At 43.6% G+C, this 20,133-nt stretch overlaps 1 protein-coding gene across 1 annotated transcript; it reads right to left on the bottom strand.

Moving 5' to 3' along the window:
* Positions 1–2,352: 2,352 nt before the first annotated feature.
* LOC139473960 (uncharacterized) lies at positions 2,353–18,663 on the bottom strand. The gene is made up of 9 exons (XM_071256812.1): positions 18,504–18,663; positions 16,627–16,749; positions 14,020–15,745; positions 12,800–12,938; positions 11,361–12,263; positions 10,081–10,221; positions 9,403–9,474; positions 7,747–7,820; positions 2,353–2,512 (listed from the first exon to the last, which is right to left on the bottom strand). The coding sequence occupies exons 1-9, from the start codon at positions 18,521–18,523 to the stop codon at positions 2,408–2,410; spliced, it is 3,303 nt and encodes a 1,100-aa protein (XP_071112913.1). The 5' UTR covers positions 18,524–18,663; the 3' UTR covers positions 2,353–2,407.
* Between the last annotated feature and the right edge of the window lie 1,470 nt (positions 18,664–20,133).

The raw sequence follows: 20,133 nt of genomic DNA, 5'->3' as shown, positions 1-20,133 counted from the left end.
GAAAATGTAACCTTATATTTATTTGTGCATGTCAAATAAAATTCATATTTGTGTGACTTGCCCTTACTTGTCAGCACAAAATTGATCTTTGAACACACTCAATACCTCTAAAGTTTATTTACCATACTACATCACTAATCCCTGTGTTGCATGTAATTTGTCATGCTTTCTAAGGCTTGACATCATCAATCTGTGGGTACTGGAAGATTATGTGCACATATTCCCATTAACCCGTTAAGATCAGGGTAGAATAGTTCTTCAGCAACCCATGAGGGGCGGTAGGGTAGCATAGTGGTTAAACCGTTCTCCCTTCACACCGAAGACACGTGTTCGATTCCCGACATGGCTACAATGTATGAAGCCCGTTTCTGGTGTCCCCCGCTGTGATACTGCTGGAATATTGCTAAAAGCAGCATAAAACCATACTCACTCAACAACCCATGATTGTCGTAAGAGGCGACTAACAGGATCAGGTGGTCAGACTCACAGTCATGTAGCTGGAATATTGCTGAGTGTGGCCACAGTGGTGCTAAACTACAAACTTGTTCCTATTACGTTTTTACAGAAATGACATTGGCAGCTGAGAGGCCTATGTTTGCTAAATTTATGGGATCAGGGTGCAACTTTATCCTGTCCCTCCTGGAACACATTATCCTGTCCATGTAAAGTGGGGGGGGGGGAAAACTAGCAAGTCTACAAGTTAGCAAAAATCTCAGTTTATTGCAGCTCTCAGGAATGTTAGAAAGCACCTAATTTGAAAAGACATGATTTACAAGTTCTCAATAATTGTCAACAAAAAAACGGGAACAAGACAATTTGGAAATATCTTCAACAAACATGTACTGCAATACTGGAATGTTTTTTTCTATCCTGGTTAACATCAATAATACAGACTACATGTACTATCAATTGTGATATCATTAATAACACAGATTCATTAAGAACACTTTCAAGGCACTTAATCAAATTGAAGAATTGAGGTAACATTGAAAATATCATGAAGCTGTTACACCATACCCAGGACAGCCTTGATAACATTTGTATCTAGCTAACTTGTAGAAAATATAAAGTTGGAACAATAAAATACATTCTACATAAACTGCAGCAACAAAATATATATACTTCTCTAATAAAGCAATCTCATTAAAATCAGACCTTAGTTCTCGCTACCGCTAAATAAAGATCTGAGGACATCCCATTACGGGTCACGTCAGACCAACCTTGTGCAAACTTTGACCGACCAATAGAATGACCAATCAGAAGGCAGCTTTCTTGTGCTTAACGGCAATAATTTCAAATTGGCGACAACGCTTCGAAACATATTTTGACAAATTCTCGATTAAAAATTTGAAACCTAAACAAAAGAACATTCTGGAATGGCTAATGGATGGTCTAGATTGTATGGATTCAGTCGTTAAACCTGTAACTATCGTTCGGTATACCCCGTGTTAAAGTTTTCGAGGTTGTATGATTAGAAATCACATTCGGACTCACTTTCATGATCTGGTAAGCGACGCTCTCATTGGTCGGATGAAAGGTCGTTCTGACCTGACCCCTAATGGGATGTCTTCAGATCTTTGTTTAGCGGTAGCGAGAACTAAGGTCTGATTTTAATGAGATTGCTAATAAAGTGGACGGAATGATAATCTGGCTTACAATAAGACAACTAGCATTGATTCGTAGAAACAGAATCACTCAACATAAACATGCACAAACTTTGTAACGTAACAACAAGTAAAATAACAATGGACGGAGTAAATCTAAGGTCATATGATCGGAGGCTGATACAGCATAAAGCTTTAGATTCTGTAAACAGGCTTTGTACATTTAGAATTAATTAAAAGGAGAGCGCTTCACCCTGTTATGTCATTCAAGGGCATCCTAGATCGGTCCTGCATGGCATTGCATCATGGGACATCACAGAACCATCAAGTAACGTCAAGTGTCTGAATCAGCTCAATCCAACAATGCTTCACTTGCCAGAAGCGTTGATAAATTAATTTGGTAACTAGTAAAATGGCTATACTACAACAATAATAAATTATCACAGATCTTTGCCTGATGTAGCACAGTTACATCAGCTGTCTTGAACACGTCTCCCAGTCTTGTGCCGTGGCTTACAGTAACAGCCGAGTCCAGCTAATCACTATAGTGTAGCATCTTCGTCATTCCACGACCTACTGTTGTGTCTACACACCTTGTTTTGTCGAAAACAACAAGGTACAACACATTACACCAGGTCAAATGACAGTCACATGACAGTCACATGACCATGAGAAGAAACCAGTCGTGTATTACCACAGCAAGTTCCGCCTCTAGCTGAGTTCCATAGGAACGTTCATCATAATCCCCTTTTGTCTCATCTGAAGAACTACTCGGCTACAACGTGTTCATGCAAAGGCGCCCTCTAGTGGTAGTGTCTGGCTGACTGGGCCCTCTGCCGTACACTGTTGCCAGTGGTTTGGCCACGCTGTAGCTGCGAAATTGGTGGATGACCTCGAAACCCTCCAGACTGTAACACAAATGGTAGGCAATTAGGACCATAAAAATATGCATTACACATCAAACATCAACACACAACGTGTAATTATATGTAATATTGCCAACATTCCTCCCATGTGTAACTCATGAGCAATCTGGGCATCGGTCAACTCACTAGCTCCACATAAATCTCTGACATCATAACTTGTGGGCAGAGTTACAGATAAGCTGCGTGTTTGCATAAAATACCCCCCAAAATTATTCAAAACCCAATTACCATTAAATGGAAAACTTGTTTGAAAACAGCATGCGTAAATACCCAATGAAGCTTTTTCGGCATGCGAACAACAGAGCTAATTTCCGAAACACATTTATGAGCAAGCCTATATTTAGAACCGTTATGGTACATCTCAAACATTATTTCAAATATCTCAAAATGTTTACTCATTTTTTGGAAAACCCAATAGTGATGAACAGATGAATGAAATAATATTGGTTATCCAATGAAAAATGTAATAACCCAATTAAAATAGATACCGTCAAGTAAAAACTGAATTGCTCAAAAAGTTATCTAGAGCTCCGTTGTGGGGCAATCATAACTGGAGATGGAAGGTATTAGGGCTGGGACGAGTCCAAATTTACTACCCGGGTAGCCACCCCCATATTACCTGACCCTACCCATGTACCCGCTGTGGGTCTCATGAGATAGGCACAAACAGTCCGATAGGGAAAAGTTTGACAGTACACCTGGCAAACTGTGTTGAGAAACAACAATAAAACGATCTGGTCATGCATTCACTGAAGTTGCCTGAAAGTTTTATCTTTATTCAAACATATATAAGTCAGAAGGAATTGGTGCACAGTCATAAAGAAATGCAAACTTGTGACTTGTAGTGTGACCATAGAGTTTTAGACAATTTTGGGTCATTAAACACTATATCACGTGACTAAACACAGGTACGGATTGCTGAAGACCTATTCTACCCCAGATCTTCACAGGTCCCATGGGTCCGGGTAGTCCTGTGGGTACCGGGGTCTTACTCAGTACTCACCCGACCCGAGCTACCCGATCCGAGCTACTCGTCCCAGCCCTAGAAGGTATCGCTTGAATAGCGATGCTCAGTGGGTACAGCATCTTCACATTGAAGGTTTATGAATTCGATCATGGTCATGAAGACCTTATTCCCCTGTGAAGTGAAGTGAAGCGGTTCTGTACCACCAGTTGAGTTGGTTGGTTGTTTAACTCCACACTCAGCAATATTCCAGCTGTATGACGGCAGTCTGTAAATAATCGAGTCTGGACCAGACAATCCAGTGATTGACATCATGAGCATCGATCCACGCAATTGGAGTCGATGACATGCATCAACCAAGTCAGCGAGCCTGACCACCCTATCCCGTTAGTCACCTTTTACGACAAGCATAGTCACATTTTACGGCAAGCATGGGTTGCTGAAGACCTATTTTACCCCGGAATCTTCACGGGAATTCAGTTGAGAGATAGTTCCTATTTCATTATAGACAACTCCCTCATCAATGCTCCTGGCTCGGCATCATCGATATTAGGGCTGGGACGAGTCTACACTTACTACCCGGGCTCCGATAATAACATGACCCTACCCGGGTACCAAACCCCCTGTTACCCAACCCTACTCGGGTACCCACTGTAGGTCTCAAGAGTTGGGAATAAAATGTCTGATTGGGAATTGTCTTACTGCAGCCCTGACAGAAACTATTTAGATATATGTATCAAACGATCAGATCATGCGTACAAACTTGACTGAAACTTCATCTTCACTCAAACTTACTGAAGAAGTCAAAAGGAATGTGTGCATCATCAGAAAGAAATGTGAACACTAGCGACTTGTAGTGTAACTGCTGAACTATAGTGAGGTTTTGTCATACATAATTTATCATGTGAATAACCATGGGTCCGGATAGTATTGTGGGTACCTGGGTCCTACTCAGGACCCATCCGACCAAAGTACCCGAGTTACCCGTCCCAGCCCTAATCAAAAGGAATGTGTGCATCTTCAGAAAGAAATGAGAAATTAGCGACTTGTAGTGTAACCACTGAGCTATAGTGAGCTTTGGTCATTAAACAATACATGACTTGACTAACCATGTGTCCTGTGGGTACCCGGGTCCTACTCATGACCCACCCGACCCAAGTACCCGAGTTACCCATCCCAGCCCTAATAGATATGCCACATTGAAAACATGGATCAAAGCGGTCATCAGACACCGATGAACCACAAGAACGACTTCCCCATCAGATGTCTTTTGCAGAAAGGCAGTGAAACATAAGGTGTAGTTACTTGAATCATGATTCATTATCATTAATGAAGTATATCATGCTTCATAAAGTAAATGAATTGAATCGTGCTTCATAATGTTTTGAAGTGCATCATGCTTCATTAAATATTCAAACGCTGAAGTGTCATGCAACATTAATGGTGTATTGTTGAGAGAAATGTTTCTGCAGATGGACCAAGAACATGATCTATATCAACCCATGCCAATATTTTCTTTTTCTCTTCACAGTTCAAACACACTCTTATCAAACCCTTTCAGAGGAGACCGACCAAGGCCTGGCAATGATGATAGCATCTTCCACCTGATGCTTTCTCTTCACTCTTTCCCTGCCTATTGTCTCTTCTCTTCCCTTACTCCTTCCATCTGACTCCTACCTTTACATATCCATATCTTGTCCTACCCTGCCTACCCCTACTCCTTCCATCTGACTCCTACCTTTACATATCCATATCTTGCCCTATCCTGCCTACCCCTACCATCCCCTACTCCTTCCATCTGACTCCTACCTTTACATATCCATATCTTGCCCTATCCTGCCTACCCCTACCCCTTCCATCTGACTCCTACCTTTACATATCCATATCTTGCCCTATCCTGCCTACCCCTACCATCCCCTACTCCTTCCATCTGACTCCTACCTTTACATATCCATATCTTGCCCTATCCTGCCTACCCCTACCCCTTCCATCTGACTCCTACCTTTACATATCCATATCTTGCCCTATCCTGCCTACCCCTACCCCTTCCATCTGACTCCTACCTTTACATATCCATATCTTGCCCTATCCTGCCTACCCCTACCATCCCCTACTCCTTCCATCTGACTCCTACCTTTACATATCCATATCTTGCACTACCCTGCCTACCCCTTCCATCCCCTACTCCTTCTATCTGACTCCTACCTTTACATATCCATATCTTGTCCTACCCTGCCTACCCCTACCATCCCCTACCCCTTCCATCTGACTCCTACCTTTACATATCCATATCTTGTCCTACCCTGCCTACCCCTACCCCTTCCATCTGACTCCTACCTTTACATATCCATATCTTGCACTACCCTGCCTACCCCTACCATCCCCTACTCCTTCCATCTGACTCCTACCTTTACATATCCATATCTTGTCCTACCCTGCCTACCCCTACCATCCCCTACCCCTTCCATCTGACTCCTACCTTTACATATCCATATCTTGTCCTACCCTGCCTACCCCTACCCCTTCCATCTGACTCCTACCTTTACATATCCATATCTTGCACTACCCTGCCTACCCCTACCATCCCCTACTCCTTCCATCTGACTCCTACCTTTACATATCCATATCTTGTCCTACCCTGCCTACCCCTACCCCTTCCATCTGACTCCTACCTTTACATATCCATATCTTGCACTACCCTGCCTACCCCTACCATCCCCTACTCCTTCCATCTGACTCCTACCTTTACATATCCATATCTTGTCCTACCCTGCCTACCCCTACCCCTTCCATCTGACTCCTACCTTTACATATCCATATCTTATCCATATCTTGTCCTACCCTGCCTACCCCTACCATCCCCTACCCCTTCCATCTCAGACTCCTACCCCCTTCATATATCCATATCTTGTCCTACCCCATCCTACCCCTTTCATCACAGATTCCTACCCCCTTATATATCCATATCTTGTCCTACCCCTTCCATCTCAGACTCCTACCCCCTTCATATATCCATATCTTGTCCTACCCCATCCTACCCCTTTCATCTCAGACTCCTACCCCCTCATATATCCATATCTTGTCCTACCCCTCCCATCCCTACCCCTTCCATCTCAGACTCCTACCCCCTTCATATATCCATATCTTGTCCTACCCCATCCTACCCCTTTCATCTCAGACTCCTACCCCCTTATATATCCATATCTTGTCCTACCCCTCCCATTCCTACCCCTTCCATCTCAGTCTCCTACAACCTCATATATCCATATCTTGTCCTACCCCTTCCATCTCAGACTCCTACCCCTTCAAAAATCCATATCTTGTCCTACCCCTACCATCAGACTCCTACCCCCTCATATATCCATATCTTGTCCTACCCCTATCCTTCCATCTCAGACTCCTACCCCCTTCATATATCCATATCTTGTCCTACCCCTACCATCCCTACCCCTTCCATCTCAGTCTCCTACACCTTCATATATCCATATCTTGTCCTACCCCTACGTTTCCCTACCCCTTCCATCTCAGTCTCCTACCACTTTATATATCTATATCTTGTCCTATCTTGTCCTGCCCCTTCCATTCCCTACCCCTTCCATCTACTTCCGCACCCCTTCCAACCTCTCCCTACCCCCTCCCATCATCTATCCAACCCCTTGTTAAGCTGTGAGTGGTAGGGGCGTGTGCACTGTCATATGCAGTGTTTCTACCCGATTAGATGAATTACATGCATCAGAACACACTAAACACACAAGCACTACATGTACTCCACTACATACTGCACAATACACACACACTAGCATGTTACTGCAATTCTCTTCTGTGCCCACACATCGAGCTTCACAAAAACACAAAAAATAGCAGGAAGCGGAGTGCCTGTCATCACAGCAACTGATGTGATTAGTGCAGACACAGGCAGAGAGACAGAGTGAGACAGACAGAGAGACAGAGTGAGACACTTGATGAGACAGACATGTAGTGAGGCAGAGAGAGGACATGTAAGAGACATACTTGACATCAGACAGGGGGGCGACCATGGACCTGAGACAGAAACAGGAATAACTACAATAATGATCACATGTAAGATCGTCACGTCACTGTAACTGGTACAACATACAAAACTTGAGTATTTATTGATAAAATATACGTCTTCAGTACAAAAACAATTGACAAGAACTACAAGTAACCCGGCTGTGACGCTGAAACTATCTGAAACTGCCCGAGATGTAGCTGTGCTGACTTTACTACTTACATGGACGAAGTGATGAACACCAGGTGTTTTGGCAGTGTTGGCCGAGCTGCCAGACTGGTGCTTGCTCTCCGAAACTACAAACAGAACATCACATACTGTAAAACATGAAATTAATGCGTCTCCAAAAGAATGCGACCGCTGGCCCTTAGCCAAAAATATGAATGCGACTCAATATGAATGCGACACCCCCTCCTCTCAAGCTTCAGTGGATTTATATCTAAACAAAATGTCCTCTGTCAGGTTTACTGGAGAATCCTCACCTTAATCCAACCTTACATTAATCCAATCACACACCAAATAGCACCGCTTATTAGCGCTGAGTAGAGTACTTCAGCTAAAACAATACGTGCGTGCTGGCTCGTGTCGGCCTTTGACGTAGTCGCAAAGAACAAAGACACTGTGTTGGTAGGGTGGCGTCTGTCTGGACTTGCAGGTGTGATCAGTGATGACAAATATGAGTGACAATTCACAGGATGTAATTAGTGTTTGAATGACATTGTTTATATACTTGTTACAAGTGCTGCTCAATAAACAGTGATGTGGAATACATAGTTGTTTGTTTTCAGCGTATGTCTAAGTTGGTATTTCTGCTATCCAAAATGTCTTATTGATATAAATGCGATGTTTAATAATGCGAGCAAAGACCACTTGCATTTTTCCAATTTAATTCAGGCTCGCATTAATTTCAAGATTTACAGTATTTACATCTAGGAAAAGAAAAGACTGTCCTCAAACAAAATGTTACCTCCAATGGCATACTGACTTCCAACTAAACGGGCGGTCGGGTAGCCTAGTGGTTAAAGCGTTCGCTCGTCACGCTGAAGACCCGGGTTCGATTCCCGACATCGGTAAAATGTGTGAAGCCCATTTCTGGTGTCCCCCGCCGTGATATTGCTGGAATATTGCTAAAAGCGGCGTAAAACCATACTCACTCACTCACTCACTCACTCCAACTAAACAAGAGTTATGCTGTTCCGCTGAATCCCAACATGTAAGAGTGAGTGAGTATGGTTTTACGCCGCTTTTAGCAATATTCCAGCAATATCACGGCAGGGGGACACCAGAAATGGGCTTCACACATTGTACCCATGTCGGGAATCGAACCCGGGTCTTTGGCATCACAAGCTAACGCTTTAACCACTAGGCTACCTGACCGCCCCCCAACATGTAAGAAGTATCCCCATAACCGTAAAGCTAATATCTGACATCCTGGGACAGGCTTATGAGGAGTAATTCGGAGACATAAATGTTGCAACTATTTGACAAAGATCTAACGGATGGTAACTGTTTAAAGGGGTTCTTGGCTCAGAAAAACTGGCAGCCCCAGCAAGTGTGATACAAGTCCTTCAAACAACACTTTGTTGGTCTGACAACTTTGTGATGTATATCAATCTAACAGTTAAAGTTTATCCTCATTACAAAGAGATAATGTCCAAATTTAAATCCTAAAACAACTTCAATGTCTAGAGAGAGTCCCCCTTTAAGTCTGTTGTTGAATGCTGAAGCTCCTGGGTGAGTGAGATCACGGCGGGGGACACCAGAAATGGGCTTCACACATTGTACCCATGTTGGGAATCAAACCCGGGTCTTCGGCGTGACGAGCGAACGCTTTAACCACTAGGCTGACCGACCGCCCTGCTCCTGGATGATACCTACTCTTGAGTTTGTCGTTGAGATGTTCCAGAGACTCCAGCAGCTTCTGTTCCTCCATGGACAGTGCCGATGGACCTGTCCGAGATAAGACCATACCTACAGTCCTGCACTACTTAGGGCATTTTTACTACAGTGATCGCCGAAAACAATATTGCGATTGAATTACTACCGGCCTGAACTAATTAAGAGTCTTAGTTCTCAAGCACTGCCTGCATCATCATTAGGTTTGCCGCACGTTTTTTTTTTTTTTCCATTTTATATATTTTTTTAAAATCTGAATACTTAAAAACAATACAATCAAATATAGCACACAGTTACTTCCCTTTACAAGCGCACTGCTTTACTGCACATTTCATGTTATAGTCATTGTGGCAATAGGAGTTTGTATGCTTGTTTATGTAGGGAGACCCTTTCCCAGGTTGATGGTTCACAAACTTTTTCTTGCTTACATACCAGTTTGAACAAGCAAAAACAAACCACCGCCCGCCCGTACTTTATTTTAAAAAATCATTGCCTGAGAACCACTTCTTACATTTTTTTAAAGCCATATAGATACAACCTTCGCAATGAAAGCATATCTCATAAACTGGCATTGTATAGTCATGATAGTTAAAATGAATCACCATTATTGGTATATAACCTAACATGAACACAATAAACACGATCCGATATTTGCGTTACCTGCCACCCCTCGTGACGCAGCTGCGCGGATCTCCTGCTGCCGTCTCTTTGCCTCCTCGAGTGCCAGCTGCACCTGGCTGTCCGACATACTCTTTCCTGCGAAGTGCTCCGCTGCCAGGAATGTTGCCATACTCTCCGTCACTGGAGCAAGATCATACAACAATGACGCCAGTCTGCCAGGATATCAGTGAATGTGGACTGTGTCCTTATGTGTGACCCATACATCAACATGTACAACAGGGCCCCTTTCCACAATGCGATCGTAGCACTAAGACTGTTTAGCCTATGCTCAAGAATGGGAGTTATGATCATCTTAGCGCTACAATCGCTTTGTGGAGAAAAATCTTTTTCTGCTGACCTTGTATGACACCGTATACGGCAACTAAAGACACAACGAATTTATTATGCCGAATAGTTTACTCTCTCTGGTATCCATATCGCACGTGTCATGTCAAAATGAAAATTTCACGCTTACAACCGTACGTTGACGTTAAGGGTCAAAGGGAGACTACTCTTCAAACCGTAGAGGCCAAACCTTGTTGACAATTTTAACTATAATCTTTATCAGTAAAGTCACGAACGTGATCTAAAAAACAGATTAATGTCCTTGCACATCACAATTTATGATATTAAAACACAAAACAGTGTCAAATAACGAATTTCGGTACTAGAATTTTCATTTGAAATATGTGAGGTGGGTGTTGAAAAATCCAAGATGGCTGTTACTGATGGTATACGGTCTCATTTAAGGTCAGTATCAACCATCTTCGATTTTTACCGACGGTATACAGGCTCATATGGGGTCAGTAGTTCTGCTCTCTGATTGGTCAATCTCACTTTGAGGCATAATAAATAGAGGTTATCAAGCAAGTATGTTTGGGGATGGTAAATATCCTGCATTAGGAATAAACATTGTATCGATGACGAGGGCAACGCCATGTTTGTTTATAAACAGTGAAAGTAGTCCCTACTTGACCTTTGATATTTGCATCTCTATCCGCATATGACCCCAACGGATATCGTTTTTATCCGTTGGCTATATCCTGCCAAGAAACCTACCCATTATATGATAAATGCTTATAATGAACGGTCATAACAAACTAAAATTAGTGGTCCCTTTGAGTTTGTTATGACTGTAGTTTACTGTACTGTACTCTTTCATATTATTATCAGACAGCTCACCTATAGTAACTTCAAGAAATCGGGTGGTTCTCAACACAGGGATGGAAAGAACCAAATAACAAACGTCAGCAATGTTTCTTGACCTATACTTTACTTACCATTAGGCTGCACACTGTCACTCTCCTGGGGCTCCAACTGGCTGAATGTTGGAGGTTGTGTGACCCTCTTGGCCGAGCTGGACTGATGTTTCCGCTGCTGTAGCAGGCCAAATTTGCGCATGTAGCCTCCATTGCCGGCACTAGCTGGCTTCTGCCTGCTGGCCATGTTGTTGATGGCCCTGTGCTGCACGGTGTTACTAAACAGGACAGTGTTCACCCGCGTGTTGCCAGTCAGACCGAGGGATTGGCCATCTATGTACTTGTTGGAGACTGTTGCTGCCTGGCGACTCTGGGCAGGATCAGCTGCGACAAGACTGGCTGTAGTCTTCTTCTCCGACGGTGTTGGTTCGCGGTTGAGGCATGTCCTCACCTTCTCCCACAGCCAGTTGATTTCATCGTCAGTGGGAGTTCGATCAATGCGGAGACCGTTCTCATTGTACACTGGCTGATTTTTGTTGAAGGCGTCAGTTGCGGAGTCGGGAGGGAGGTGGCTGTTGATGGGAGCGGCCACGTACTTAGTCTGGTAGGCAGCAGCTACGCTATCAGCCTTCTGCAGCACGCTTGACACGTCTCCTGTCAGGTCGGTGTAGGCTTCGTTGGCTGTGTAGATGACACCCTGGGAGGAAGCTGATGCGGCTTGTTTCGGTATCGCCACGGGGATTTTACCCATGAAGTTGTTGGTAGTTACTGTAACCTTCTTGTCTTGGTGGCCACTGAGATAGTCATTTCCTTCTATTGAGTGAGCAATGATGTGTGCAGCGGCTCGGGGCCGGTCCTGGGCATGTTGTGGCTGGCCAGGTCGGAGAGTGCCGGCACTGGCTGCCCGTGTCAGCCGGTTTACCCTGTTGGATCCCGACACCTTGGCTGAGACAGGGCGCTGTCGCTGTGAAGCCTTGGAGGCTCCTAAGATAAAGGATCATTTTCAACATTAATGCTTGATTTGGCTGGGACAGGGTGCTGTCGCTGTGAAGCCTTGGAGGCTCCTAAGATAATGGATCTTTTTCAACATTAATGCTAGATTTGGCTGAGACAGGGCGCTGACGCCGTGCAGCCTTAGAGGCTCCTAAGATAATGGATCATTTTCAGCATTAATGCATAGATTTGGCTGAGACTGGGCGCTGGCGCTGTGCAGCCTTAGAGGCTCCTAAGATAATGGATCATTTTCAACATTGATGTATAGATTTGGCTGAGACAGGGCGCTGACGTGGTGCAGCCTTAGAGGCTCCTACGATAATGGATCATTTTCAACATTAATGTATAGATTTGGCTGAGACAGGGCGCTGTCGCTGTGCAGCCTTGGAGACTCCTAAGATAATGGATTTTCAACATAAATGCTTAGATTTGTTCGGTTTTAATACAACGTAATAATGACTCATTATGGCAATATATTGCCAGTGACAGTGGAGATAACATGCCCATCTGTTACTGTCTGAACTTACCTTGTCCGATATTTCTACCAGTCAGGCTGACCTTCTTGACAGGTGTAGCACTGTCGGTATTGCTGTCAACACTGTCATTGTCCTCGGGGATATCTTCATCATACTGCAAGTCAGCAAACCTGACACTCTTCTTTCCTGACTGCAACAGTCATATCAGTCGTCACAATACTATTTCCTTCTGCTGGGCTAATGTCACTAGTGGTGGATTAAGGGAATAATTTGCACTAGCCCGCCCAAGGACTTTCAAATTGAACACGTTGAAAGTACAAAGACACACCATAGAAGGCAGGTGATGTAAAGATTATACCATGAACAACAGAGGTAGAAACTAGGGCTGTTAAGATTCACTCACCTATTCGGTGAATCGAACCGTAACCATTCATGAATTGAATTCGTTATTCATGGCCAATAGAATCGAATATTTATGAATATGCTATCATGTATATTAACATACCCTGTACCTAAAAATATCCATAACAACATATTATATGCATAGATTTCTTTCAATGACAACACTCTAATAATATTTAATTTGATAGTATTTTTTTCACTGGTCATTGTCGCATTTGAGCAGATACTAGTACCTGGTTAAGTGCAGTATATAAATGTATAATATATTAATAATAAACAAACCATGTCAAATAAATTACGATGTAATTGTTTTCACTGAATATAATAAATAATACATAAACTGCTGACTTGTTATTGTAATTGTGAATTAATAATTGTATTCGTTACCCTATATTCGTGATGTGAATCGTATTCGCCTCACAGTGTATGCGTTGCAGCCCTAGTAGAATTTAACATTTTTAGTCCACTAGTCCTAATAATGAAAACATATAGCAAAACCCTGAAAAATGGCAAATTTTCTACTAGTCCTTATGATACCTAACTATTGGGCAGTTTGGCAAGGACTACAGGGCCCACTTGCACAAAGCGATCTTATCGCTACGACTATTGTAAGCCTATGTTGAAGTATGAGTTACGATCATCTTAGCACTAAGATCGCTTTGTGCAAGTGGCCCCTAGACTAGTGACAATTTCTAACGCTGAACATGCTGAATAAGTACTATGAAACAGGAATGGGAGGAAGTAGCACCCATTGTACAGACACCATAGGATTATTGCCATGGAGGACAAGGAGTCATGCACCTAAAGTGTAAGTTCAAGGGTCAAATGTCATGTTAATCCCAAAGCTCAGCTACGAAAAGATCCCTCACCCCTTTTCCTTTTCTGCTTTGATCAGATCTGTGGTTACCCCTGGCAACCTCGATGCTGTCTTTCACTCGTAGTCCAGTGTTCTGCAAGTTTCCTGTGGATGCCACCTTCTTCAGTTTGCTGGATTCTGGCCTCTTCAGAATACCTTTTACCTCTCTAGCTTCAAAATCTGAAGCAGATTTCTTTAGCATTGTTTTGGTCGTCTGGATGCCTGGTTCCTTGTTTAGCTGGTTACCATTGGCTACTGCCTCAATATTGGCAAGAATTGACAGCTTACCATGAACCAGTCCAAGAGTTCCATTAACAATATTCCCCGCTTCTGTACCCTTTGATGGAGTTGTGCTGCTGACGCTGTGTTTGCTTCCTGTTTGCGCAACAGCTGGTATAGGGCGTGGACGGGAACTTGTAGTGGAGACAGTTGCCGCCAGGGTAGAGGAAACCGGCGTTGGGTTTGATGGTGGCGGGTCCACAGTGCTGGCTGCAGGGGGTAGGTTTTGTTGGCAGACAGGCGCTGGTGTGTACGATGGAGTGCTCTGACTGCTGGGATTAGTGAGGGAGAGTGTAGACACAGTGGTAGCCTGGGAGTAATCGTGTTTCTGGTTCAGACTCGATGGTAGAACATACCCAGCACTTGTACTGGGCTGATTCAGCACCCCTGTGTTGTCTGCCAAGGTGGGTGGCGAGTAGATGGGAAGGTTGGAGGTTACATGGCTGGGGTACTGCGCCAGCTGACCAGGGTACCCCCCTGTACTTGCTCCATGCCCCATCTGGTGCATCTGATGTTGCTGGCCCATCACCACAGCTGAGGAATGAGATGTTTCCTGGTGTTGAGGATGAAGAACAAAAGACAGTTCCAGATTCCTATTGTTTAAAATCGGCCCAATAATTGCACCTCTGTCATAATTCGTTGCAGGAGGTTTGGCATGATATTCCACTTGGAATGGTTTTGACTCTAAGGAGTCATCTGTCATGTTAACACTAGCACTATTTGGAGCCACTCTTCCAACAATTGGTGTGGCCTTAGGTGGGACAGGTCTAGGATAAGAACTGGACCTTGTGGCTGCGCTTGCTGTTTGAGGTCTGTCTTTCCCGACTGACTCTCTGGAAACATCTAGACTGTCAACACTAGACAAACTGTCACTTCGATTCATCCATGACATTTCTTCCTCATCCTCCTCAGTGCCTTCCAGTTTGGCATCTGCATCCATCTCCCGCTGAATGGCCTGGTTGAAGATGTGGAGGGACTTTTTCTGATCTTCCAGAAGAAGCTGCTGATGCTGCTCCAGCTGCTGCTCAAACAGACTCCGGCTGTCGGTATAGTTCCGCAGCGACTTGTCACGCAGGTCTGCATGTTCCTGGGCACGCTCGGATGGAGACTGTGGTCTCAAATGTAGACTGGAGTACTTGTTAAAGTAAGGTCGATTTAGTGGATCGTGGTTGTATGTCCCAAATGCTCGAGGAGAGGTCTTCCCTTTGTGACTGCCAGTTGATGTGAGGCTGCTCTGTCGTGAGAGTGGGGGAGTTCCTCTGATGAGCTTCAAGGCTTCTTCTATCCCGGTGGTTGTGTGTGTTGGGGAGGACCTACGGCTGCTTGACCGGCTGGACGGGATGGTGGAGCGCTGGTACTTCTCTGTGGCCCTTTGCTGTTCCTCGCGACGTTGGTTCAAGATTTCCTGTCTCCTTCTTTCCTCTCTTTTCACCTCATACTTCCTTTTCTGGGCCTGCGCTCTGCAATACAAAAAAAATGGTTGCAACACCATGGTTTCTTCAATGCATGGCTGCGACACTTATTTCAAATGTTTCTGGTAAATTGAGCTTTCGAACCAATATCATTGATGGCTTTCTTTGCAATACCAGTCAGTCCTGCTACGTCTGGTGTTGCACTGGGACATGATTACACTGTCTGGCCCAAGATTGAATCAGGATCCCATCCAACACGGCACAGTATTGCACCACTAGGGATTAGACCATTGCTACAACGCATTTCTCATCCAACTGCAAGTCAGAGGCTCACAGTGTTAAGATTGCTTTGTAGAGTGAATGAGTGAGTGAGTGAGTGAGTGAGTGAGTGAGTGAGTGAGTGAGTGAAGTCTCACAGTGCTCAGATTGCTTTGCAGAATGGAGCAGTGAGTGAGTGAGTGAGTGAGTTGGATTACACGCCGCTTTTAGCAATATTACGGCAGGGGAACAGAAATGGGCTTCACACATTGTACCCATGAGGGTAATCGAGCCCAGGCCTCAGGGTGAAGAGTGAACGCTTTGACCATTAGGCTACCCCACTGCCCTTGATGACAGTTCAGCCCCACACTTGCTATGGGGGGAAGGACTGGTCTTCAGCAACCCATGCTTGCCGTAAAAAGACGATTAACCTCATAATGCTTGTGGAAGAGGCAACCAAAGAGATTGGGTGGTCAGGCTCGCCGACTTGGTTGATGCATGTCATCATATCCCAATTGCATGGATCGATGCTCATGATGTCAATCACTGGATTGTCTGCCCACATTTGATTATATACTGACCGCCGTCATGAAGCTGTAATATTGCTGAATGCGGCGTTAAACAACAAACAAACAAACAAAACACACTTGCTACTGGCACAGCTGACTTACTTCCTCCTCTTGTTGGTCTCCTGGGTCAGTCGCCTGGAGCGGGCGATGATGTCTCCCTTTTCTACCTGCTTCATGGTCTTCAAATGATTCACCTGCTCTCTCTCCAGGGTCTGGTAGCGCTTTCTGGCACAGTGGTTAAGGTGATGACAGTGGTAAGGTTGTTCTTACATGATTAGAAACTTAGTGGTCCGAAATACTTGACCCACATGTTAATTTGACAGTAATCATGTTAATGTAATTTCATAAGATTTCTTAAAATATTTTGACAATAATGATAGAAAAATATCAAATCTGGACCAAGGAAACCAATGGGGAGGGCATGATGCTTCATACCCATCAAGTCCTGTATCTTAAATCCTATGCTGATCCCAATGACATGATACCTTCTGCCATTTTGGCATTACCTTTGTAATGGTGTGCAAGTTCGCAGTGCTATTTTTAGCTTTCTTTTTAAAAACATCTGAGGGTTTCGGGAGCAAATGCTATTTCAAGCTACCTAAGTGAGTGTGGTTTTACAATGCCTTTAGCAATATTCCAGTAATATCACAGCAGGGGACACCAGAAATGAGCTTCACACATTGTACCCATGTGGGGAATCAAACCTGGGTCTTTCGGTGTGACGAGCGAACGCTTTAACCACTAGTCTAGGCTACCCCACCATATATTATCCATACAAAGTCATCTTTTCTGCGTTTGTTGGCTAGCTGTTGGGGACCTGTGAAGATCTGGGTTAGAAAAGGTCTTCAGCAACCCATGTTTGTCATAAGAGGTGACTAACAGGATTGATTGATGCATGTCATTTTATCCAAATTTTATCCCATTTGCGTGGGCTGATGCTCATGACATCAATCACTGGATTGTCTGGTCTACAAGGCGATCGTAGCACAACGATAGGCATAGGTCTATGTTAAAGTATTGGAGTTACAATAACCTTAGTGCTACGATAGCTTTGTGCAAGTTACTAACTGACCCAGACTAAATTATTTACAGACCACCGTCATGTAGCTGGAATATTGCGTCATTAAACAACAAACAACCTGTGGCAAAGGGTCAGTGCTAACATAATCAGACTCACACGCGCGTGCATGTACATCATTATAATATAATTGAAATATTCTTGAAAGCGATGTTATACCTCACCTCGTCTCAAAACTGTTGGGGTCACTGTCTGCACATGTACAACAGAAATGTACCCAAGGAACCTCCCACTATACACAAATGTACCCTAACCAAAATCAAACGACATATTGCACATGAAACTGAGTCCCGTGATGGCATTCGAACCAAGGACCTCCTGATCCAAGATCGGACGCCTTGTCCACGTGACCGAAGATGTGAACCTGCTGCACTTACAAGTCTCATCAATTGTGTGATCAATGCTCATCATGTTAATCACTGGATGTCTGGTAAATACTCGATTACTTAAAGACTGTCATATATAGTCTAGCTGGAATACTGCTAAGGGCAGCATGGATAACCACAAACAAAACAAGCCTGACTGTCTGATCTAACAAAGCCATCCCCGACTTCCTATCAACACACACAGTCACACCAGTGAAGTTAAAGATTCAAAACGACAAACCACAAAAAATTTTCTTCAAGTGTAAATGTAAAAGGGTCCGACTTTGTATCTGAAAAGAATACTGCAGTCTATGACATATTGTTCCCCAAAAGGTTACTTTTTCTGAAAATAGATGACGTATCAAGTAACCACTGCTATGGGTTTAGTGTGAAAACAGTAGAGGTTATATTATAACTTTGAAATGTGCGAAATATTAAACGGCAAATGAAATGTCACAATGGATAAACTAACCGAAATCATGACATATGACTGATTTATTCCAGTCATTCAAACTATCAACGCCATTGAAGGATACGAATAGCCGCCAGCGAGCATTTCTTCTTGTTACTTCAATGTAAAATCCAAAAGAAACACAGAATTCGAAATTGTCAGTGGGTTTCCACATACACTGGTTTAAAAAACCCTATTTCACACGTTAACTCCATGACTGTTACTCTGACTGGAAACTAAGGTCCGCCATTATTGTTTGGGGTAACAACATGCGCAGGCATGCGCAAGAATTATTTAGTGCGCAGAGAATATCAGTTACCTCCCCTGAACTAATTGATTCACATGCGATCGGATTCCTTCTGGTGGTTATTTAGGAAATAGATTTATGTCAGGATGATATCTCACCTCTGTTAAACTTTGAAAATGATGATGGAAAATATTAACTGACTAAAGAATGATGGAGTATTTCGAGCCTTATGTTTATAGTTATTCCTGTTATTAGCAAGATGTTATATCTGAGTCCTACAACAGAAATAGTATATTGTTCTGTAAGGTGTATTTTCCAGTTCTTTATCTAACTTTATATTCTCCCTGACTTTATATAAGATAAACAAATTAAATGAGATTTATTGCCACAATGTGTCTAACTCAGGGCAGCGCCAATCTTCCAATTTAGAAAGTTATAAAAATGCGATTAATTTGTTCAAATTCAAGTTTTGGTTGCGCATATATGCTAATTCCAACTGCTTGCGGAGAACAATAAGCAGCCTAAATCCACTGTTATCCGCTGGAAGGGCACTAATTACATTGTTAACACTGCTAATTAGCACCCTTGTTGATTGCCACTGATAGTTTATTCCATCCATTGTTTTACTGTTTGCATTATTAATGTTCACTTGTCCGCCTCATCTTCCCATCACTCTACTGAAACAACGTACCCATGGATCTACATAACAGTACAGACTTTACTACGTTCACTATAAGGAGTGAGTGAGTGAGTTGGGTTTAACGCAGCTTTTAACAGTATTCCAGTTATATCGCGGCGTGTCAGCTAATGTGGGAGGAAAGCCTGAAGTGATGCAGGTCTCAGACGTTTACCACTTCGGTGAAACCCACGAGCACGGGTATGGTGCTGACAAACCTAGAAATATAATCGGGGCGAAACGAGATTCGAACCCACAATCATAGGTTTCTGGCGTGCCCATGGGACGCAACTCTGCACAGCGAATCGCGGCGCCTTAGACGACTGGGCCACCCGTGTCCCCTTCACTATAAGGAAGATAACATATAGGTAATGGACACGCTGAAGATCCAGGAAGAGGATAGGTCTTCAGCAACCCATGCTTGCCGCGTAAATGGCGACTATGCTTATCGCAAAGGACGACCAATGGGTGGTCAGGCTCGCTGATTTGGTTGATGCATGTCATCGTATCCCATTTGCATGGATCGATGCTCATGATATTAATCACTGGATTGTCTGGTCCAGACTTGATTATTTACTTACCGCCGTCATACAGCTGGAATATTGCTGTGCGCGGCGTTAAACAACAAACATACAAAACAATACCCCGATGTACATAAACTGAACTATCACAACTTTCGTCCAAATTCCGGAGCAGAATGGGTATTGTATTGATATTGTACCCACGTGGGGAATGGAACCCGGGCCTTCGGCTTGATGAGCGAACGCTTTAACCACTTGGCTAGGTGCATCC

This window comes from Haliotis cracherodii, unplaced genomic scaffold (genome assembly GCF_022045235.1).
Source record: "Haliotis cracherodii isolate W230 unplaced genomic scaffold, xgHalCrac1.p SCAF_3, whole genome shotgun sequence".
NCBI lineage: Eukaryota > Metazoa > Mollusca > Gastropoda > Lepetellida > Haliotidae > Haliotis > Haliotis cracherodii.
This window is presented reverse-complemented; position numbering and strand designations above follow the sequence as displayed.